The sequence below is a fragment of the Miscanthus floridulus genome, chromosome 2, assembly GCF_019320115.1.
Source record: "Miscanthus floridulus cultivar M001 chromosome 2, ASM1932011v1, whole genome shotgun sequence".
Lineage (NCBI taxonomy): Eukaryota > Viridiplantae > Streptophyta > Magnoliopsida > Poales > Poaceae > Miscanthus > Miscanthus floridulus.
Genome location: NC_089581.1, coordinates 4,907,945 through 4,932,392, shown reverse-complemented (window position 1 = coordinate 4,932,392; position 24,448 = coordinate 4,907,945). Strand labels below are relative to the sequence as shown.

Below are 24,448 nucleotides of genomic sequence, written 5' to 3'. Positions count from 1 at the left end.
TTCACCTCGTTGTGTCTCCTCAGCAAGGAACTAGGACTTCTCCCGGCTGTGTGCCACATGGATCTACGAAGAAGACAAGACTTAGAGGCGCGAAAAGAGAACATGGGGGTCGAAAGCATGGTCATATCATACCTGGCCAACCAGGGCGACAATGTTGCGTATCGAGCTTAGCATAGTGGTCAGGGCACGAACCGTGTCCCCAACCTCCATGTGGATGCTCCCCCATTCCCTCTCCTCTACTGCTTCATTGAGGGCAGCAACTCGAACCAGAGACCGAGACGTCCTGCGCTGACCTCTCTTATGGCGGTAGCTCCTCCAGAGCGGCTCCTCTAGCGATAGAGGGGCGGGTGATGCAAACACGGAGGCATGCCCTATTGCCACATCCGCAAAGGATGCCTCGGGTGCGCCCCTTTCCATCCGCCTCACCATGGACACGGCCACCTACATGGATGATGGCTCTAGCCATGCCGCCTCTGCCTACGACGTCGAGGATACGATTGGTCACGCCGCGCCCACCATGGGCGCCCCGGGTGCGCCCTCCTTCACCTGCTCTCCCATGGATGTAGCCATCGGCTGTGCCTCCCTAGTCGAACCCGTGGTCGCCCCAACACCACTCACGCTCACCACCGGCGCTGCACCATCCGGCTCCTGGCGTGTTTGCTGGAGGAGGATCTTTTTCGGAGCGAGCTGTAGGAGAGTCCCACGTCCTCTGAGGCTACAATGGACATGTCAGTCAGTTCTTGACTCACATTGATTCCATCATACGAGGACAGTTTGGGGCCAGCTTGCCCGACCTCGACTGCTCCTCGTCGGCATGTTGCCGCTTCGAGCCCTCCCTCGGCTCGGAGGGCTTGGACGAATCAGAACGACTGCTTCCCACCGACTCTAGAGGCATCACCGAGGGCTCGGACGGAGCAGGGGTGACCTGTTTTTGTCAGCTCTGGGGCCGCCATCGAAGGCTCGGACGAGGCGAGGTGGCCTGACTCCATCGGTTCCGAGGCCACCGTCGAAGGTCTGAACGGGGTGGGGTAGTTTGATTTCACCAGCTCTGGGGGCACGTCCTCCCCCTCCTGCCTTGTGACATGCTACGGGAAGGGCCCCACCTACGGCGAAGGTGGGCCCTCATCCCCGGTGGCCAGATCATTCCAAGGGATGGGCGACATGGAGCCGTCATCCTTCTCCTCCTCTTCTTCTTCCTCCTCTTCTTCCAACGAGCCTTAACGTCGCTTCCCTCGTTGCAGCTTCGCTCGCTGCTTCGACCGCCGTTTCTTCTCCTCATCATCCTTCTTCTTTCTTTGTTCATCTACGGCATGGTTCGCCGCCCTCACGGTTGTGTGCTCTGGCAACAGCACGACAGAGTCCCAGAAGACTAACCCCACTGATAGCCCCTAGGCGAGCGTTGTCCTGGGACGCCCTGGGATCGAGAACATGACATCGGCCTCCCCCGTGGCCTCCTTGACGTGTTGTGTGACTTTGCTATCGTGGAGCAGCCCCTGGGTGAGCGTTGTCCTAATGAGCAGCCCACTGGGTGTCATCCCATACAACGGGAGGACGCGTGCCATCCATGGCACCACCCTCCACACATGATACCCCTCGATGACGCCGGCCCTACGGAGGCCACGGGTCTTTAGGAACATGATGGCCACAAGAAGGTCACGCATCCTCTTCTTCTCGTTGACAGGTGGCCCCCATGACCATGACGGCGGTACCTCTTCGATGAGATGCCCGAAGAAGACCGGCAAGGGAGCGGTAGGGTCTTTCTTTAGGTAGAACCAATGCAACTGCCACCCCTTGTTGGATCTAGAGAGTTGGCAGGGTAGGTACTCGGTCGCCCGCTACCCCCAGAGGTGGATGCCCACGCATCCCTTCGGCACCGGGGTCTCCCAGCCTCTCTCCCTCTTGATCAACGATATGGAGAAGAAATATCTCCACGGCTCGTAGTGGGGCACGATCCCTAGGTACCCCTTACACATCACGATGAAGGGCGCAATGTGCTGGATCCTGTTGGGGTTCAAGTGCTGTAGCTCGATCTGATAGTGGTGCAGCAGACCCTAGAAGAATGGGTGGGGAGGAATCACGAGTCCACACTCATGGAAGAGTGCGAAGGAGACGACGTAGTTGTCGAGTGGTGCCGGCGCATCCTCACGACTGGGCACAAGCCACTCTGCCGCATCGGTCTGTGGAGAAGACCACGCTTGATGAGGCGCTCCATGCGCGCCTGGGTAATATCGAAGTGGTACCACGAATCCATGGAGGATGGAGGTGGCTGCGGAGAACCAAAGGTGGCGGTAGAGGAGCGCAAGCTATAGATCTAGGTCTCTGGTGGCGGCAGAGAAACAGAGAAGGCAAGTCTGAGGTTTTGGTGTGCAGAAACATGAAGGGGGAGACCGCTATTTATAGGACGGAGCTAGGCGAGAAGGCGAACTGTCCACCTAGATTCACGCACCCGCTGCATCGCGTCACGTCATCTCCCTCTGAATATTGCGTGCACGCTATCTCTAACCACACCCTCAAAGGATACGTCGGATGACATTCGCCCATTCAATGGCCAAGAACCATCGTAAGGAGGGATATAGAGCTAAAAATGCTCCTATGGCCTATTCAGGACTAGGAGTTCGAAGGATGGCCCATCGACGGGATCACAACCGCTCTAGGGCACCCTTAGAGCGAGGGGTGGAAAGGGATGGGCCCACTAGCGGCCAGTACCCGGCCGCACGAGCGCCGCCGACATTGTGGCCCACGTTCGAGTCTTGGTCGGTTCCCAGTTCATGGTTTTTCCTTGAAGAAAAGCAACGAGCCCTTGGGATCGGAAGAACGGACCCAAGAACTATATGGACTGGTCGTCAAGAGTCTGGAGTCGGTCACCAGCTAACCCATGCTGGACCCCCGCAAATGGGAAGCCTAGGCCCTACTCAGACTAACCCGTTAACAGCTCACCGAGCACCATGTTTCGTCCATCGAGGAAAAACGTGGCACGGCTCAGCCCCTCTGTTTTATCAAAAAAACGCTTGAGGGATGACGATCACAAAGACGAGCCGACCCTCGATCGGACCCCTGCTACACGTGGGGGCTCGAGGAAAGTTGGACTCGTATGGAGACCGAACGCGCGGTCGCAGTACGACGACAGATCGATCGGATCCTAGGGGACCAGAATCAAAAAAAATCTTTTTGACCTCCCGAATCCTATGGTTACATGCCCCAAGAAGATCAACCATGATAAATGGGAACCACCGTCCTACCAGGACACGCCACGGGCTAAAAAAGAAGGCCAAAGCCCTCAGAGTCCTCTCTAGAAAAGCCTCCAAATAAGTATTCTACTCCTCCGTAGGCTCGGGGGCTATTGTCGGGTATCGATATTAGGAATACCCAAAGCAAGGAAGTTAGCGTCCACACTGACTTCCCCGGATGGAGCAAGATGTATTAAAAAGGTCCCACCCGACCTCAAGGCCGTGGGCTCCGTCTCACCCAACCCCTCGGTTGCGGGCTCCTTTTCGCCCGACCCTAAGGCCACGAGCTCCGTCTCGCTCGACTTCGAGGTCGCGGGCTTCGTCTCGCCTGACCTTGAGGCCGTGGGCTCCGTCTTGCCCGACCCTTGGGTGCGGGCTCCGTCTTGCCCGACCCTAAGGCCGTAGTTTCTGTCTCGCTCAAGGCCGCGGGCTTTGTCTTGTCCGACCCCTTGGGTGCGAGCTCCGTCTCGTTCGACCCCAAGGCCGTGGTTTCCGTCTCGCCCAAGGCCGTGGGCTTCGTCTCGCCCGACCCCTTGGGTGCGGGCTCCATCTCGCTCGACCATAAGGGCACGGTTTTCGTCTCATCCGACGGCGACCCATACCGCCATCAACCACTTTAGGTCCAAGCGTATGGCCCTGGGTCAAAACTCTGACACCATAGAAGAGGCTATCACGCCTCGATGTAACCCGTTGCCATGACGGGCCATACATGGGTATTCACATCAAGAACAGTGTCGGACGTGTCGGTGCTGTTCTGCCTAACCCTCGTACGGACGTTGAAAGGCGCGTCAGTTCACCACGACGTCCGCCGGGACAGAGTGGAACACTATGACCGGCAGATGATGCCTGCGCATGGCGCTAGTGGCGAACAGGGCTACGACGTGGAGCCGTTCTTGTTGACATCTACAGGATCGACGGGACCCGCATGAAGGAGAAGAAGGACCCGATGACCCTGAAAGCCTTTTTCTCTCTCTGGCCCTGTTCGGCTTACCCCATATTCGGCTTGTTCGGCTTTTTTTTAGCCGGAACAGTTTTTTCTCTCACAACAATTCAGCCAGAATAGTGTTTTCAGCCAGTTTCAGCCAAGTTTTAGACCAGCGAACGGGACCTGTCTCGTTCCTCTCTTCCTCTGCTGTAACCCACGCTTTCCCTTAGCCTATAAAAGGGGAAGCAAGGCGTCCCATGAAGGGGAGATCGAGATCCGCACGAAATCGAAACACAAGAGCACGACACGAGCATACGGCTGAGCGGTAAGCGAGCTCTCAGCACCCGTTCACTCCTTCCACTAGAGACCTGGGATCCTCTTCCTCTCTCGCCTGTTTGTAACCCCTACTGCAAACCAAGTGTCGGTAACACGATCAGCAGCTAACTGGACGTAGGGACGTTCCGCCCGAACCAGTATAAACCCTTGTGTCCTCCGAGCACCCATCCGAGACAGATGCGTAAATACAAATTTACTCGTCGGTGGTCAAAAACACCGACAATTTCAATTTCTAAATAAACTTGTTACAAAACTAGATTCAAAGATATTTCTCATGATACTAATTATGTAACATAAATATTAATATTTTTTAAATATATATTTAGTCAAAGTTATTTCTCGAAAAACGAAAACAACAATTATTTTGGTACGGAGGCCGTATATACATGCTAGCATAGTAGCGTCCTTCCATATGTACAAAGACCACGTTTTACATGCATGTGCCGCCAACAGTATATTATTGGAGCATCAGTGCTGCTAGCATGACCGATCCATGCTTGGCATGGCAGCACAGGATACATGCATAGCGAGCCGACCGGCGTGCGTGTGACATCGAAAAGGAGGGGGTGCATGCGTCGCCATTTTTGCCCGGCGACGAGAGCTAGAGGACAGGACGGACTAGGGAGCGTGGATAGATAGACTATGCCGCTCTGGTAATATAAGCCAGTAATACAGTAATTTTACAATTGTTTTCAATATAAGCAGGATATATACTTTCTTTCAAGTAGCTTGGCATCAGTTGAGACTCCTTTAAAACGTGGAATTTTTATAAAAAATATACAATACTTTTACAGAAATCAGTTTTTTGCACATAAAAAATAGAAAAAAAATCATGCCAACGGGACTCTATGACTATGAGGCCTATGACTATGGGAGATCAAGGGAGACGGGCGTTTCGTTTGGTGGAGGCGTTAGGATCGCAGGTGCGGCGACATGGGGCGCCTTGCATAGTTGCGCATTGGCTTTATACAAAGGAAAGGAGAAGAAGAAGAAGAAGAAGAAGAAGAAGAAGAAGAAGAAGAGAACCCAACTGGCGTACGTACGTAGGAGTGGGATCCATTCCAACCAGATAGAACAGAGGGATGTATGTGGGTACCTGTGGCCACTGCTCACTCGTCGTCTCGTCGTCGTCCTTGCATGCATAGGCATTGCAGCAGTTGTATTTGTATATGGATGGATGGGCATGGCTCATCTTTTCTGTTGCTGGGACATGAGGGGTGCCCGTTTACTTCCTGGGGATGCTTGATGCTGTAGCGGACTAGTGGCCCTGTGCCCTGTGTCTGCGTCGAAGTGGGGAATCGTACGTCCTGTGGGAACTTTAGAGTGGGAAATCGATATTTTTGTATTTTATCTTATCTTGTGCCTGTAGGGCATGAGTCTCCCGTGGACAAGAAAGTTTTTAACAGTGTCCCACTTATAATTAGGAGACTCTTTTGTGTGTGTCTCGTGTACACAAATTGAACTTTCTACTAAAACATAACTAATTTGTTGTGATTTTATTTACGTGGACTATATTAGTTGTTTTGCATTTACAATAACCTTCTCATCGAAATAATGCATTCTAGCATAGTATTGAGTCGAAAGATCTTGAATTCGACTAACTTCATATAAAAAATTTATAAATATTTATATCAGCAGATTTTTTTCATTGAATATATTTTAGTAGTATATACCTATTTTTCGATTATAATTATTGATAATTCTTTTAAGATTTTCCCAGACTTTAGATGCTCCGACTGATGGGAGAACTATAATTGCTCCCTTTTTAGGACAAAGGCAATAATTGCTCTCTTTTTAGGACAAAGGCAATACGTGGTAATGGGAGAACTATAATTGCTCCCTTTTTAGGACAAAGGCAATAATTGCTCTCTTTTTAGGACAAAGGCAATATGTGGTGACGCTTCTCATACAGTTGTACTGGTTGTCATGTTTGCCTCAGTTACGTTTCATTCTCCTCTTCACCGACGAGTCAAAAATTCTTGAGGCAGTTTGGATCCTATGAATTGAAATCAATATCTACAAAGTGGTTCTCATTTTATTATAAGATTACTTTCCAAATCCTCTTCCAGTGAACCAAACAAAGTCTTAGTTAATTTGGCCTGTCCACTACGTACGTTTTTTTTTTGCTACTCTCTTTGTCAAAAAAAAAATACCTTATAGGTTTAGTCATCTAAGTTAAATTATCATAAGAGTTTATAGAGCAAACTATTAATATTTATGACACCAACTAAATATAGTTGGTAACATGAATATCATATTTTTTATATAACTTTGGTAAAAAAAACTGTTTGACTTTGACCAATAAACCTATAAAATATTTCATTTTGATATGGATGGCACAAGGAGAGGATATTTTTGGTGCAGTGTGTGTTTGGGAAAGGTAGGAATAGAGGTAGACTCGCAGGCATAGTCCAGTAGCTAGTAGGGTAAGAGATGGTGACTATTCATGGGCCAGGCCGTCCTCGGTGCAACCTGCAAGCGCACGCTGCTACTCTAATTCGGCTCGTGCCTACGTGGGCCTATGACGGATCGGCGACCCTGAAGAGTGAGAGGTCGATCGATTCCTGACTGCACCGCACGCCCGAGTTCTCACTTCACTTCTCTCAGCTTTGTGGACAGGCGGCGGTCAAGTTGCATGTGACCATTCTTTTCAGCTTTCACGTCACACTACCAGGTTCTCAGAAGGAAAAAAAGGGAAATGCTTGGCTCCAAATCACAAGCAAAGCAAAAAAAAAAAAAAAAAAACTTCCGACACGTGCTGCTCTCCACTGGCGGAGCTACGCGGTGGCCACAGTGGGCATGGCCCCCCTTGCCTCCGAGATTTGCTGAGGCTTCTGTTCATGAGCTGCGAAGTCTGCGTGCATTGTAAGCCAGCGGTCAGGATCAGGCATGCATAGAAATCGTGTAGCATTTCCTCCATCTAAAAAAAATTATGTAGCAATGGTCCCACCCGCTCGGCTCAGCCGTTACTCCATTAGCCTGTTTTATTTGCTTCTATTGCTATGCGCCGTTTTGAGTCTTGTTAAATTTTCTATCTTTTTTCCTTCCTAACTTTTCAATGTATTAGAATTGCTAATTGAGTAATATATAGTGGGGTTGTCGATCGATATCTTATGTTACTTTTTTATAGAATTTTTTATGCTCAGCTATTGTGTTGTCAAATGTATTTTGTATATTGTGGCTTAATTATAAGTACTTTTATTAATTTTGTTCACTACTTATGTACATATAGATTCAATTGACAAATGCCCCCCCCCTCCTTATTTTACTTCAGGCTCCGCCACTGCTGCTCTCCATCTCAAATCACAGTCCATTTTAGTTTCATTCATTCCAAGTCAAACTCATCAAAATTGACTAAATTTGTAGAAAAATACGATAGCATCTTGTCGGGTACCGAAGAACCGGGTACCCCGAGCAAATATCAAAAGGGTCACTTGAATCTCATCAAAAAGCAGAGCTGGAAGCTAAGCCGTAGGCTCCTCACCGGCTACGCCCGAGCCTACCAGGCTCTCCGCCCCGCCTCGAGGCTCAGACAGGAGGTCTCGGCGTCCTGACGCTATCTCCGCCTCGCGCGAGGCCTTATTCGGAAGGCCTCGGCAGGGAGTGCAATCTCCGCCTCGCGCGAGGCCTCGGCAAGGAGTCCGATCTCCGTCTCGCGCGAGGCCTCGTTCTCCGTATCGCTCGAGGCTGGTTCGTCCATAGCCCGTCGCCCCCCGCCTCGACCGACCCTCCTGACAGCACGTCATGTCCCATTAATACGTCAACCACTCCCGCGATCTCAGCCGGACGATGGCTCGACACCGCGGAATGGCCGACGGGACCTGAGGTCGCATCAGCGCCATACCGGCTGGGACAGGGCACGGCGGGGATTACCGGCCACTGTGTTCTGACGCTGTGCCCACGATCAGCGCCCACTCTACACCATGCCCCGCGATCCCCGCCTCGAAAACATCGCACGGACATCTTGGCCCGGGTCATCACCGCCTCCAAGCCAGCGCACCAGATCAGCCGCCCTCTCGGGGCCTCGGCACTGTGCACCAAGGTCTCGGCTATCTCAGGGCTCGTGTCCGCTAAGACCCCCCACTGCAGTGCAGCCTCGGCACCGACCAAGCCTCGGTCTCGCGCACAGTCCGTCCACAGCGGCTTGCACGATTCACACCGCACCCACTCCGAGGTAGTCCCGGGGCTCCCACGACGCACAGGATTGGATGGGACTAGCACGCCGCCCTAGTGCTCCAAGGACGGACCACTCCGACGACCACGCCGCCACAGGAACATGCCACAGGGCTCGGACACACCGCCCCTGTTGGCATGACGCCGTATAGTTAGCACATGTACTGTCATTGTCCTCCCTTCAACTATAAAAGAAGAGGACTTAGGCCACTTAGAAAGGGGACTCACGGGGAAGAACACCTTGTAACACACACACACATACACATCCTGGCCGCCTGAGAGCAACGTCTCAAGCAGCCCACACGACACCTCGCCGAGACCTGGGATTAGTTCCCTCTCTCACCTAGCTTGTAACCCCCTATTACAAGCACTTCGGTGCAAGGAATACGAGATCGATCTCTCAGACTGGACGTAGGGCATCGATTGCCTAAACCAGTATAAACCTTGTGTCTCTTTGCATCACCATCCGGGATTAGGGACACGCAGTTCAAATTCACTAGTCGGTTGAGGACCCCCGGTCCGAAACACCGACACATCTATTACAACAAATTAGCTCCCTTGAATTCTAAAAAAACATGTCTTGATGATTTATTTATCTGAACTTGTACATGTGAATATATTTTTTCTAAAATCTTAGTTATACTTAGAGAAGTTTGACTCAAGATAAATCAAATTGAATCGTAATTTAGAACGGATCACTCTCGAGACAAACAAAACTAATTCAATAGCATGCTGGAGGGTTTCCAGATAAATTAATTATATTTTTTTTACAAAAGAATAAATGATCTACCAGAAGGGTAAACATACTATCATTTGAGAAGTAGGGTGAAGAAATATATTATTATTATATGAAGGAAAGGGAGGAAATGTAAATATGCCCCACACGAGACCCATAGCACGTCACCCACCGAGCGCGAGGTGTACGTGGGCCGAATCCTCGTAGCAAGTGTGAGAGACTCAAAAACTTTGATTCGGGCATGCGGCCCACGAAGAGAGGGCCAGCTTTAGAGGGCCCGAGAACCGAATGGCCATCCGACACCTGTCCTGCATCGACTTTCTTCAGTTCAGACTCCAGTCTCCCCCGCTTCGCACACCTTTCCTCCCCTCGCGCGGCCGGTGGAGCGACGGCCACGCGCCCACGCCCTCCCTACTGCGGCGAGGACTCGATCTTCTAAGGTCTGTCTTTCTGCCCCCTCAATTTGCACGCTCTACTTATACCTAGTTATCGTAGTATCGATGGGTTCGGTCTTGTAGATTAGGCCGCTCTGGTTCCTGTCCCAGACCTAGTTCCAGAGACCGGCTGGTTCGCCGGATTAGGTGGTGTGCTGCTGGTGCGCTAGAAGGTTTTGGTTACCTTGATTGGTTTGGCGCTTGGGGTTGAGGGCCGTTAAGGAATCGTCGTTTTCTGGTGTTTTGATCTAGGACAGATCAGTAAGGGATTGTGCGGAGAAATTAGCTCTAACCCCTGGAGAACAGTGTGGGGTATGTTATTTATTGCTAAATTTCTTGAATCATGGGGAACATGGTTGAGCACCATGACAATGTTTCAGGTACAACATTACCGTGAATTCCTGGCTCCTACAGATGCTGTAAGATTGTATAGGATTGTTTAGGTTATATTGAATTGTTGTATAGGATTATTCGGGGTGCATACATATGTACAGTTTCATTACAGTGTGTCTCTATTGGGATTTATCTTCTTATTCGGGTTGCATACAGATGTACAGTTTCATTGCAGTGTGTCTCTATTGGGATTTGGGACCTAGCATTAGATTGCATTGGTGGAACCATTTTTTTTGGGACTTGACGTAGTACTGCATTTTTTTTTATTTGCAGGAAGTGGTAATGGAGGAAGAAGAGGAACCACATCTTCCACTAGACATCATCTACAAGATCCCAGAATACATATCCGATCCAGTCTCACTAGCGCGTGTTGCTTCATCCTCCAAGTTATGGCGCTCAATCATAAAAGAGACTGCCTTTCTTGATGGCCTCATGACACGGCACCTCGACCATGGTTTCACCTCGTCCCTCCTCCTTGGCTTCTTCTACCAGGACAGCGCGGAGGCTCCCGACCACTTGTGGCAGCATCACAGGGACAAAAATCGCTGTTTGGCACCGAGCTTCATGCCCACATCTGAATTGTTACCATTTGCTGGCTGCAAAGAGGGTTACAATCCAACCAGTCCACTGTCCCTTGGCAACTTCATTCAGGGTATTAATTCAAGCCTCAATTTTTATGAGCCTGTTGCATCCCAAGACAGCTTCCTGGTCCTCTGCCATCACTCGAAAGACGCCGAAGGTGATCCCAAGCCAGATGTGGTATGCGTATGCAATCCTCTCACCGGTAAAGGGTTTCATCTTCCTGGCCTTCCATACAAGCCACCACACCACTATGCTTTGCTTGTCACTGATGATATCAACCTCGATGGGCGGATGGCCCAATCCTTCCGACTGGTCGCCATTTGGAACATAGGAAAGAAGTTTATCTATGTGTACTACTGTTCAAAGAGTAGATCATGGTGGAGGCCTGCAGGCTTCCCTGATCTAATGGCTGGCCTGTTCCTAGCGTCATCATCCCCAACTGCTGCTTCCCATGGTGCCATCCATTGGATCTGCGGGTGCTGGAAAAGCTTGGCGCCCAGTCATGTTGTGACGCTACATGTCGATGGGGAAGAGCTGTTATACCTGGAGCTCCCATCTGAAGCAAAGCGCAACAAGACACCGTTGCTGGCAAATTCTGTGGATGGGGGGCTTCTGTTGCTGCTCATGAAAGGTCTTCACATGTCGGTGTGGAAGCATAAAGGTACTGGTACTGGCAATTGGGTTCGTTCTGAGACGGTCAATATGACAAGTTCCTTGCCGATGTGGGTGCGTAAGATGCATGCCAGCGCAAAGATCAGATTAGAGATTTTCCGAGGGAAGAGTGGTGTGGTGGTGCTATGGATCGAGGGGGAAGGTCTCTTCACGTTCAGCCTTGGCGATCGGTCAATGAGGAAGATTGACAACGAGCATGTCACAAAGAAGTACCGGTTCTGCCCATATGAGATTGATTGGCTATCCTGTCTTGCAGTCACAAACCTCATCAGCGATGGCTCACTGTCGCTTGACACAGAAAGGGAAAAAGCTCAATGCAGATGGAGGTCTTTGTTGGCAAACAATATTCCGAAAAGCAGATGACCATATAATGTCAAGGTATGAGTTACATATGGTCTGTCAGTGGCATGTCAATGATGGCTTCTGCATTACATTTCTAGTTCCAAGACAAGAGTCTACTGATTGGAGGACAAGATGGGGTTACCATATGATGTGTGAAAAAGAGATCGCTGCAACGGTTGGTGTATTTGCGGGTATTGGCGGCCGTGGTCACTTTGTTCTAGTAGTGGGCTTAGTTTTGTGCTATTCCTTTTAGTATTATACCTATATGTCAGCTCGAAGCTTTTGTAAAATAAAAGGCGGTTAAAGTTGATAGCTGGTGAAGGGCGGGCCTGGTGCAAGCGGTAGAGTCTTACCGCCTGTGACTGGAAGGTTCCGGGTTCGAGTCGCGGTCTCCTCGCATTGCACAGGCGAGGGTTAGGCTTGCCACTGACACCCTTCCCCAGACTCCGCACAGAGCGGGAGCTCTCTGCACTGGGTACGTCCTTTTAAATTAGAACAGGTGGTGACTTCTGTAATTTTGTTGCAATTAAGTAATGATGAAATCCGTTTTACCTGTCCAGGGAATTACGTTTGCAGTTGTTTGTTACGATTGTTGTTAGCACCAACTGTTTGAAACTTAAATCTTGTGGTACTCTCGGTATCATTAGATTCTTTCACAGCACTGCGACTGTGATTGGCTGATTGCATGTACCGAGGTAAGTTCTGTGCTGCATCGTCGTTGTGCTTGGTTAACTCTTGACTCTGCATCCTGGTTAATGATGTCAAGCCTTGGTTAAATGTGGCCTGTTATCAGTGGCATGTCAATGGTGGCTTCTGAATTACGTTCCCAGTTCCAGGTAAGAGTCCACTGATTAGAGAATGTTTGCTCCAATACAAGGGTAGATTTCTTATTTTTACATCGGTGCAATTGAGTACCTCAGTCAGAGTCGTATTGTTAACTCTTCTTTTGTAGCTAGGCTGTTATAAATTTGTCTTCCTTTTATAGCTAGGTTGCTATAATTTTGTCATTGGCATGAGGAATTCTAAAACTTTATATATGTTAACCGTTTTAATATGGATGGTAAATTTCTTACACCCATACTTTTTTCCCTTGTCTCTCACTCCCACTCTTATTCTCTTCATGGGTGGCAAACATCAATCCACAGCACAGTTTGAGGCCTTAGAGCTACAATATCTTCGTTGGCGCCATATGTCACTCATAATATGGAACTGTGTCTGAACTCTTCGGTAATACTTACTACATCTGTCTATGAAAGAATGCAATTATGAAACCGTGCCAGTCAAATTAGTTTAAGTTTGACTAGGTTTATAATAAGTAGTATTAACAATTATGTCTCCAAATAAATTTATTACGAAAGTATATTCTATAACTAATCTAATGGTACTTATTTTATCTCACAAGTGTTAGTACTTTTTCATATAATTTTAGTCAAAGTTTGAATTGCTTGACTCCTCGAAATGTGAGAATTGCATTCTTATGTGGACGGAAGGAGTACAGACTATTTCTCTAAAAAAAATAGTTACCGACATAATTGTTGAAAATTGTGACCCACAGCAGTAAACTGGCGTATAGCAGTACAGCCATGAAACTAAGTTGCTAATTGATGTACTGTGTCTCCTCTTTGGTCTTTCATGCATTGCGCTTCTGTTGTTAATTGTTGATTGTTGATGCCTTGCGCTTTTGGTCTTTTGTTTGTTGAATGAATACACACCAAAGTTAGAATCTTGGGTCGGCATACCCTAAGCTAAAATTCTCGATACGCCTTCGAGGTACATCTAGCAGCGTTCATGATATGCTATATTTCTAATTTATTTTGTGATCCTACCATGGAGTTTTGCTGACGTGTTGATTACCATATCTGCTTGCAACTTTGCTAGTTGCTGGGAGTGTGTTGTCCGAGCTGTCTTTCCTGTTTTGCCGGGGTTTTCTTTTCTTAGTTTTTTTTTCAGTCGGAGTTGTTTCAAGTCGGAGTGGTGCGAGGTTTTCTCTGCCTGTAATTACTTTTGTACAGTTTTTTTTTCTTTTTTATCGTCTAATAAAATTTGCGGCAAAGTTTTTGCGTCTTTCTAAAAAAAGCTTTGCTAGTGAAGGAGTTACCCTTTGAATTGAAATCCATGCACTTGTTCACTGGATGCAGGCCCCTCAACAGATGTGGATCTTCGTCAGCACCCTCATCGGGGAGACCATCCGTCTCGAGGTTCTGGGTTCAGACACCATCAACGTGGTGAAAGCAAAGATTCAGGATCGGCACCGCCTCCTCTATGATGGGAAGTGGCTGGACGACAGGCATACTTTGGACCATTACGAAATCCACAGTGGATGCAGCCTCATCCTAGATCTCAACCGCGGAGGGATGCGAATGTCAATCTTCATCAAGATGATGACAGGCAGAAGAAGAACCATCACCCTTGATGTCCAGAACACAGATACCATCGGCACTGTCAAGGCTATGATCTATTATATGGATGACATTCCATTGGACCAGCAATGCCTCACGTTTGATGGCAAGCAGCTGAAGGACGGATGCTCTTTGGCTTATTACAACATTGGCAGGGAATCAACCATCTGTCTGGCACGGATGCAGGTGCAACTTATCGTGAAGAACCCCAGCGGCGGCAAGACGCTAGCTGAACCTCAAGGTCGCCCCATCAGAAACTGTTCGCAATGTCAACGCAAAAATTAAGCAGCAGATCCAACTCATCCTTGATGACCAGCTCATGGAGGACTCTCCTAGTTTAGCCGATTACAACACCGAGAACCAATCAACTCTGCACCTTGATCTCCACTTCCAGGGCGGCACGCCGATGCCGATCTTCATCAAGATGGTGCACGGTAGCGAGAGAATCTGCCTTGTGGTCGCGAGCTCAGATAGCATTAAGGACGTCAAGGCAAAGATTCAAGATAGAATCGGGACTCCCTCTAACAGTCAGCTCCTCACCTATCATGGGAAGCAGCTGACGGATGACAGATTTACGTTGGCTGATTACCACGTTAGGAACGAATCAGAAATCGAACTTGAAGATCACTTGGGCACAGGGATGCATATTTTTGTGAAAACTCTTGCCGTCAAGATCTCGATCCCTCTCAATGTGGACACATTTGACACGATCAGTGTGAACAAGGCAAAGATTCAAGATCAGCAGCGTCTCATGATTTTCCGGAAACGGCTGGAGGACAACCGTACTTTCTCCGATTATAACATAAAGGATGGAAGCACTATCCAGCTCAAACTACGGTCATGGGGTAGCATGCAAGTGTTCGTCAAGGATGTTAGGGGCAACACCATCACTTTTGAGTTCGAGAGCTCAGATACCATTGCTGATATCAAGGCAGCACATTCCCCCTGGAGAGCAGCGTCTCATCTATGCAGGGAGGCAGCTGGCCGACGATCACACCCTTGCGGACTGCGGCATCTCAAAAGATTCCACGCTGCATCTACTACTACGCCTTCGTGGCGGTCAATGAGATTGACGCCAAATCGCTGCCCTTCTCTTTAATCAAGTTCTGCAACATGTGTGGTAGTAAAAATAGTCCAGAGTATTTGATAAGAAGCACTCTCCTGTGTAGTCGTGTGTTATACTTAATTGTAAGTGTTACATACAGTGATTAATACAATATTCCAGCTTGGTTTGCTTCGTGTTATATATGCAGCAGGTCATGATTCTTGTCCCTAATCTAGTTGCTCATATGCTACTGCCGTACGTGGTGCATCTGGACTCTAGCACTTCTTTTTTTTTGTAAAAGAAAGATTTTATTAATTTTCAAGTGTAATAATACATCATGGTTATACGGAGTCTTGAAAAGGTTCTTACGGCATCTGCTTGATAAGAAAGAATACAGACTTTTTTTTTTTAAAAAAAAGACATACACAACACAATCTAGTGATACTCACTCCAAATACTAGAATGTCTCTTATGTTTTTGGAAGAATATGCCTTTGGTCATTCGCGTCAGGTGTTGCGAAGTCTCCACAACAAAATCCGAGAATATACTTTTGGCCATCTGCTCCAAGTGTTGCGAAGTCTCCACAGCCAAATCCAATGAATCCCTGCTTCTGAAGAATAGTCTACATATGAAGTTACTTGATAAATGAGTACGTAACCTTAAACTGCAAAGGAGAGTAATATTTCTTTTCAAAAACTAAATTATTCTTGTATAACTAAAGAGACCAACAAGTTGTGACCTTTCCTAACAAGACAATAGACTTCAACACTATGCCTATGCTCCCTCTTAACCAAGGGCTATGATGTTCTGGTGTTGTGGGTTTTTTCTATGTTTTAATTTGTGCCTATATAAGATTTTCAGGCCTACTTGGCCAAGCAAGTCTGGAACATGCTCCTGCTGGAAGGGCTTCGTCAGAAGCTGGCTGCACAGACAACAACCCGCGATACGATGACCATCATTTTGCAAGAACGGGAGGCGACGAAAATCACAGCTATCATCACCTTGTGGAGCCTCTGGACAAATAGAAATGTGGTCCGGGAAGAAGGAAGAAGGAAGAAGGAGAAGTGATGGGGATATTGCCCGAGGAATCAAAGCCTACTGCTATGAATTGACTCAGATGGTGGCGGAGAGTACCCAGAGAGCAGCTCATGCTGTGAAATGGTCTAAACCCCCTGATGGAGTGTTGAAACTGAATTGTGATGCTTCATTCAAGGCTGAAAATATGTCTGGGAGCTGGGGCTTTCTGATCAGAGATCACGATGGAGATGTTGTACTGACGGGAAGAGGGAAACTGAACCATGCTCTTAGTGCCTTCCAAGCTGAGTTGATATCATGTCTGCAGGGTGTTCAGGTAGTGGCAAATTTGGGTGTTGGCAAACTCATCCTGGAAACAGATGCTTTGATGGTCCAGCAAGCAATGAGGTCGGACACTTTTGATACAATGCCTGAAGGTGCGCTGGTTGAGGAGCTCAAGTTTTTAGCTCATGTGAATTTTATTCATTTTGAATGTAATTTTCTTAGTAGAGTTGGCAATAGGGCAGCACATGCTATGGCTGCTCTGGGTTATGGTTGCATCGAAGGGGAGGAACTCATCACAAGCTCTGTCACTGAAGATGTTCTTGTAATCGTTTCTGATGACTTATCAGTTTGAGTAATGAATTTGTCAAGATTTAAAAAAAAGATTTTCAGGCCTAGTTTCCTTATAAACTAGGCTAATTATATTCTTCTTAATTGAAAGGCAGAGCTCTTGCCATTACTTAAAAAAATACATAAGCCTAAAGCCACCAGTCTTAAGGAAATCAGCTGTGTGAACTCTGAATTTATCTGGAGTAGGTTTCTGTAACCGAGATTGGCTCATGGAATTAGTAGATTGATTAATCATAGTAGCGAGTACAAGTATGTTTATGGGTAACGATCGCTAAGGTTAGGCTTATGGAATCAGAACGAACACTAGGATCATTGCTGAACATAGATCAACGATCAAACCTACTGTGCACATGTGGGCACAAGTCCGGCAGCAGCAAAACTGTGCAGGCCTAAAGTGAGCCCAAGATAAGCCTGCATGCAGACAGTCTTCTTTTGGTGGTGTTCTAAACAAAATTGGCTCCCATCTTTTCTTTGCAGGAAACGACCATGGAGAATGGCGCGATGCTGCAGCTTCCGGCAGAAATGACCGACAAGATCCTGTCTCATATCAGTGATCCTGCCTCCCTAGCTCACCTTGCTTCAACATGCAAGTTTTGGCGTAATATCATAAAGGACAGAACCTTCCTTGATCGCCTAATGAGGCGCCACCATGACCATGGTTTTACTCCGTCCCTGCTTGTTGGCTTCTTCTACCAGGACAGCACTGAGTCTCCTCAACAGTTATTGCAGCATAGTAAGGGCAAGTGGCGTAGTTTGGCACCGAGCTTCGCGCCCATGTCTGAATTGTCAAAATCCATCGGCAGCAAAGTCAGTTGCAATGCACTCACACCAGCTAAGCTTTGTACCTTCATTCGGGGTCTCGGTTGCGATCTCAACTTATACCAGCCCATTGCATCGCAAGACAGCCTCTTGGCCCTCCGCCGCCAAGGCACCAGTGACCAAGCCCAGTCGGACAAATTATGTGTCTGCAATCCTCTCACTGGTGAAATCTTCCACATACCTTCGATTCGAATTACATGACCTGACATGTATACCTTACTTGTCACCGAGGATGTCGACCATGGCAAGTGCGTATCTCAGTCCTTCCAGCTGGTAGCCATTTGGATCATCAGACAAAGGAGGTTTTTAATTGGATCCTACTGCTCAAAGGTCAAACATTGGATGTGGTCTTCAGAAACTCCTGAGCTAAATGCCTGGCCTCTATGTGGTGCAGTCACCTGCATCCACTTTCTCTGCGGCAGCTCGACTAACTGGACCCTCACTCACATTGCCACACGCTGCATATCGCCACACATCCAACGTTTTCATACCTAGAGCTCCCTCTTCATACTAAACGGCAGCAAGACGCCATTGCTTGCAAGTTCTGCAGATGGGGGGCTTCTGTTACTCTTATTGAATGGCCTAGAGATGTCACTGTGGAAGCATGGCGGTGACGCCAGCAGTTGGGTCCTCTTTGTAACAATCAACCTGGCAAGTTCCTTGCCGATAAGGGTGGTCCAGATGCAGGCCAGAGCCAAGATCAAGTTGGAGTTGTTCCAAGGGAAGAGTGGCACGGTAGCGCTTTGGGTTGATGGTGAAGGAGGCCTCTTTCTTTTCAGCCTGAGCGATGGGTCAATGAGGAAGATTGGTAATGAGCGTGCCACAAAGAAGTATACGTCCTGTTCGCTTGCTTATAAACCGTATTTTTTCAGCCAACGAACCGTATTTTTCTCTCACAACAAATCAGTCAACCATACTTTCAGTCATGGCTTATCAGCTAAGCGAACATGACAATAACTTCTGCCCGTATGAGATCGATAGGCTATCCTGCCTCTCAATCATGAACCTTGTCGTCGACGACTCCTTGCTGCTCGATACTGGAAGGAAAACGATGCAACACAGATGGAGGAAAATAGTGGCAAGACATGAAATAGATTAAGCCCTTGTTTAGTTCCACCATAACTTTCAAAAAGTTGCTACGGTACCTGTCACATCGAATGTTTGTGGCCCGTGCATAGAGCATTAAATGTAGACGAAAAGAAAAACTAATTGCACAGTTTGGTGGGAAATTGTGAGACGAACGTTTTGAGCCTAATTAGTCCATGTTTGAACACTATTTGCCAAATAAAAACGAACGTGCTACAGTAGCCCTAAAATCTAAATTCCTACAACTAAACACAGCCTAATAGAATAAAGAACATTTTGATGTCATGACATGGCTTCTGTGCCCGCCATCCGCGCAGCGATTTTTTTTAGGAAGATCCGCGCGGCGATTGGGTCACCTGGTCGTTAGCGTCCCTCGCGGTGGGTTCTTGTGGGCCGAGCGCTTGGAACTTGGACGCCGGCCAACCTGGGCCGGTCCAGACTCGTTTTCCTTAAAACGTGGCCTGGGCCGAGTTCTCTGAAAAATCATTCTTTTATTTATTTATTACCTATAAATGTATGTACAATACATTATACATATAGTAATACAAGTAGGAAACAATATAGAACAAGTGGCACGTGGACAATGCAATCTACATGGCAATGAACGCTACACACAAACAGAGGCACGTGGACAATGAGGCACGTGGACAATGCAATCTACATGACTACAAACGCGGCAGCAGTGTCGAGCAGTGGCGGAACCAGAAATAGGCCGACACCTCGAAAACATAATAAATATGTATAACAAATATACGTCTCAATAGCTTTTCAATGTTTTTACATACATACATACATACATACATATATATATATATATATATATATATATATATATATATATATATATATATATTACTCATATCATCAAAACAGAGTGAAATAATAAATTTTTAGCTATGCAATTGAAATTTGTATAGGTATTTAAAAAATCACTATGCTTTTGTGTGTGTGTGTGTGGGTGAGGGTGGGGGGGGGGGGGGGGGGGGGGGGGGGGGGCGCTGGTTCCGCCAGTGGTGTCGAGCGCGACTGCAGTCGCGCCAAGCTTGTCAGCCGCCGAATCTCCGTCTTGGTCTGCAACTCAGTTCTTTTCGATTACTTCGTCATCTCTTGCTGCTTTGGTTCTCCGACGCAGGTGGTTGACTGCCGCCCACACGGCAAATGACAAGGAGACCAGCAAACGGGGAGCTGTGGCCCACGGTCATCGTGGCTACAAAAAAACATGAAAACCTGGAGTTCCGTGCATTTTTGGCCGTTCGGAGGAATTGGGAGGAATTTGTGAGAATGAACAACGTGAATTCCGACTCAAATTCACACAGCCGAACGGCCCCTTTGAATGTGAGCCCATGTGACCACCGCGGCCATGTGACCACCGCGGCCGCGCCCATGTGACTGAATATGAATGTGAGCCTTCTGTATAGTTCCGTTGGTTCCTCATGACAAAATTGGTTAAATTTGCATCCTTCCACCCGGCAGTTTCTATGTGTACGTCAACACACATGTACGTTGGTTCAGGTTCAGGTAGTCCAGATGATGTTGCAGAACTTTCAGAACAAGGTTGCAGTTATTAGCAAAGCTTATGGCAAAACATATACATGACACTAAAGGCTGTTTGGGACTGCTCCACGAACTTTGTCCACAAACTTCACCGTGGGGCAGCTTCACAAAAACCAACTCAGAAGTTCTGCGACAGGAAAACAATGAAGTTTACAGTTTACCCTATCGATTATGATTGTTATGAGTGCAACTTGCTCTTTTTTTAAAACTAGCAAATATTCCTGTGTGTTGTAACGGGATAAAAATTATCGTCCTTTCATTACCGATTAATCCATAGCTTTGTAATGTTTATTTACTTCTTGAATAATTGTGTTTTTGACTCTCATTCATGAGCAACTGCAATAAGCTAAAGTACAATTCGTGATGTGCATATAAAAAAATATTAAATGAAACTATTTCTTCAACAACTGCAACTCTCATCTAACTCTATTTGTTTCGGTTTACTGCAAAATAGAAGAGAGGAGAAGCTGGTTTACCACTCTTTCTTCTAATAAGTGTTCTGTTTCCCACCTTCTCCAACACATATCTGGCCTCGTTTGGCTTATCACATATTCAGCTTATTTGGTTTCTTTTTTTTTTCAGTCGGAACAGTGTTTTCCTCTCAAATAATTCAGCAAAAATAGTGTTTTTCAGCCAGTTTCAACCAAAATTCTGCCAGCCGAACGGGCCTCTATCTCTTCTTTGTCCATCAGCTTATCTCTCCAGCACACTGCGCACCTGATCTACAGACCGAGATGAAACTCCAGGTGACCTTTTCACGTGGGACAGCGGCTGCACAAGACGTAGGAGACGCTTCTGGCAAGCGTGGTCGGCAATCGGCGCGATGAGCACACACGCAGGACAACGGCTGTGCAAAGCCAAAATTCATCAGCAATGTTAATAAGGCTGGAGATAAGTACGTAGAGGTGCAGCCATGGAGGTACGATCGTCACGGTCTATACAAGGCCATATCTCAGTCGGTATCTCCATGTCAATTTAATTAATGGATCAGAGGTCCGGACTCCAAATCAATGTAAAGATATAATATAGCTCAGCGTAATTATGGCAATATGCAATATGGTACCTGACGACGCGTGTCCGGCCAGGATTCTAGATAATGATGACTAACAACGTTTCTGCTACATGTTGTATAGAATAAGGACTATGCAAAAAATAAATTTGCAATTTCTACATAGCGACAGAAAAGCAAATTTGAACGTATTGGGATCGTGTTCCGCCATGAAAAAAATAGAAGTGTAAAGTCCTTGATGAACAAAAAAAAAATGAAAAACAAAACAGAATCAAAATCAGGAAACTCTTCGTGGTTTATTCGGGGTCAAAATCTATTTAGATTAGGAGTGCTAGTCAGAGAAGTCTTATACATATATCATATATATAATAGGAGGGTCTTAGACACATAACAGCGACAGTTTCCACATTTAGGCGACCAGGGCTGCAGGAGACATATGTCGTGCCGTGTTCGAGTCCTGGTCCAGATATAATTTGTTTTGTTTTTTCTTTTTGTTTTTGCATGGCTGTTCCGTTCTGCTACTATAAAAGAGCGCACAGTTAGCTAGGGAGGTCAGGCTAAAATAATGGTACCAAAAAAATGGAGAAATTTTTGCCTCTTTATTTATTTTTTTAAAAAGTTGGTACCATATTGTAATAATATTCACTTTGGAACCTTCTGAGTTTTTTTCCCCTTTTGGTATCGTGTTAAATCCTGATGCTGATGTCTGAGTTGCGCTTAATCCAATACAATCTCTCCGTGCTTCTGACTTTTTGGGTTGTTTATGTGGCCCGTTCGGCTTACCCCATATTCGGCTTGTTCGTTTTTTTTCTTCAGCCGGAACAGTATTTTTCTCTCACAACAATTCAACCAGAACAGTGTTTTTCAGTCAGTTTCAGCTAAAATTCTGCCAGCCGAACGGGGCCGTAATGCCTGTGTACCCTTTCCAGGTTGTCAGGTTGGTTAAATCAGGCATGAGTTCATTCAACTTCTTGATGCATATTTAAGGTTGCTCACTGAACTTACCATAGTATTTTTCTCTCACAATAAACCAGTTTTAGCCGGCTTATCAACTAGAATATACAGTACTTTTCTCTCACAACAAACCAGTTTTAGCCGGCTTATCAGCCGGCTTTAATACCAGCCGAACAGCCCCCGTTGCAAGCAAACTGACATGAAGGTGGCAAAGGAGATAAAATATATATCATATACTATACTTTAATGCAACTAAGAATATATTTAAGGCAAGCATCTGTAATTTGATTGATACATACATCGTCCGATGTAGGGTCCGTCGCCTTTTTCATTTGCGTAATGAAAATAAAATCCTTTTATCTAAAAAAATACGATTTTCCCCAGCAATTTGGTTGGTACTCATGGCGCTATGATATGTTTTCCTCCTTCTAGAAAGATTTTTATATGTGTTCATCTCTTCTTTAAGAGCATTCCTGCTTAAGGCATCTGTAATTTGATTGGTACTACTATATATATTTTTTTTCAGCAATTTGGTTGGTACTGCTGGCGCTATTATACGTTTTTCTCCTTTTTGAGAGATTTTTTAGGTGTTCGTCTCTTCAGAGGAATCAATTCCTTCCATCCGATCAGGGCCCTACAGGCTACAAAGCCAAGGAGAGCTCAAAAAGGGTTTTGTCTGCTCGACGCCTCGACCCGACCAACAGCGACCCACCGAAACCCCTCGGCTCGACTTGAACTTGACTCGAAGAAATGTTTTTATTTCTAACATTTTTTAAAACTATTTTTAAATTTAACAGTGATTTTTTTATTTTAAAATCTAACACTTTTGGTCGCGCCTATTGCCACAGCGCAGCCAAACAACGCTGACGCGCCATGCATCGCGGCGCGGCAGTGGTAATGATGTGACACTTCTCCAGACCCTGGCCGCTGATGTGGCAGACGCTGCCGCGCCGCAAATCTTGGTGCGGCAGTGCCGCGCCACGGCCCACGGTGCGGCGAAGCCAAATACAGGACCACGAACCGGCCTCCCTCCCCTCACTGTCTCTCTTTCACTCCGGTGAAACGGATCGAGGGGGAGATGCGCTCGCCGCCGCCTCCGAGGCTACCGCTCGCACCTCCCCCACCCCCACCCCCCGGGGACCACCCGCCTCCCTCTGTCGCTCTCTCCTCATTCCTCCCTCTCTAGGCCGTTCCAGGAGCCGTGCTCGTCGTTGGCGCAGCGGCCTCTTCCCCACTGCTGGCCAACCTCTCTCCCCATCGTCTCCTTCACCTGCGCCCCCTATCCCTTCCTTGGCGGGGCGGCGGTGTGCCGCACCCCTCTCCTTCTCTCTCCTGCTCCTAGAAGAAGCCCGCCGGCGGCGGCCACCTCGTCGCTATTAGTGGATTTGGCTAAGCCCCAATCTTCCCCTCGTTGTCTAAGGTACTCCCCTTGTGTATTTGTTGATTGAATCGAAATTGTTGTTACTTAGAGTTAAGATGCAAAATTAGTTTGAATGATTAGTTAGTATAGTTAGTATAGTTAGTAAAGTATAGTTAGTCCCTCTGTTCGCTGATGCTGAAATTTGGCCTATGTTGATGCTTATGCTGAAATATTGTGAGAGAAAAACATTGTTTTATGACTGAAAAGTAATTCTGAATAAGCTCAAACGAATAGGCCGAGTATAGTTAGTATAAGTAGTATAGTCAGTAAAGTTAGTTAGTTTAGTTAGTAATGTTAATGAGTCTAGTTAGTTATTGTATTTAGTATAATTAGTTATTATAGTTAGTCTCGTAAATGTGTTAATATTAGATTAGCTAGTCTAGTTGAAGGATCATGTCAGCAAGACGTCCATCGTTGATGACTTAGCCTTATTTTGGAGTTCATGTACTACTCCAATTAATGTACTTTGTAGCACTTGTGGTTGAAGACTTTTGCTTCAATTTGTAAACTTAATTAAGTCATGAACTTGTGCACTTGGTCGACTTAATTAACTTCATGTCGAACTTATGTCGAACGACGCTTATCATGTCGAACTTATGTAGTCAAGAACTTCGGTCTTATGTACCAATTTGTGAACTTAAGCTCTTGATGATTTATTTGTGAACTTATGAAATTATATTTGTGAACTTGTGGTC

The 24,448-nt window shown here is 46.8% G+C and overlaps 3 protein-coding genes and 1 pseudogene across 4 annotated transcripts; all 4 read left to right on the top strand.

The window, feature by feature from the left end:
• Positions 1 to 9,730: 9,730 nt before the first annotated feature.
• On the top strand, positions 9,731 to 12,373 carry LOC136537722 (uncharacterized). 2 transcript variants are annotated; one of them, XM_066529683.1, is made up of 2 exons: positions 9,731 to 9,837; positions 10,498 to 12,373. In XM_066529683.1, exon 2 carries the CDS (start codon positions 10,507 to 10,509, stop codon positions 11,839 to 11,841), a length of 1,335 nt encoding a protein of 444 aa, XP_066385780.1. In that variant the 5' UTR covers positions 9,731 to 9,837; positions 10,498 to 10,506; the 3' UTR covers positions 11,842 to 12,373. The 2 variants fall into 2 exon arrangements, with proteins under 2 accessions (XP_066385780.1, XP_066385778.1); XM_066529681.1 differs by lacking the exon at positions 9,731 to 9,837 and adding an exon at positions 9,877 to 10,211.
• A 123-nt stretch (positions 12,374 to 12,496) lies between these two features.
• On the top strand, positions 12,497 to 15,368 carry LOC136537723 (polyubiquitin-like; annotated as a pseudogene).
• On the top strand, positions 13,953 to 14,504 carry LOC136535993 (polyubiquitin-like). The gene has a single exon (XM_066528430.1). The coding sequence runs from the start codon at positions 13,953 to 13,955 to the stop codon at positions 14,502 to 14,504; it is 552 nt and encodes a 183-aa protein (XP_066384527.1).
• Positions 15,369 to 16,291: 923 nt separating the features above from the next.
• LOC136535992 (uncharacterized) lies at positions 16,292 to 16,915 on the top strand. Its single transcript, XM_066528429.1, has one exon. It carries the CDS (start codon positions 16,292 to 16,294, stop codon positions 16,913 to 16,915), a length of 624 nt encoding a protein of 207 aa, XP_066384526.1.
• Positions 16,916 to 24,448: the final 7,533 nt, after the last annotated feature.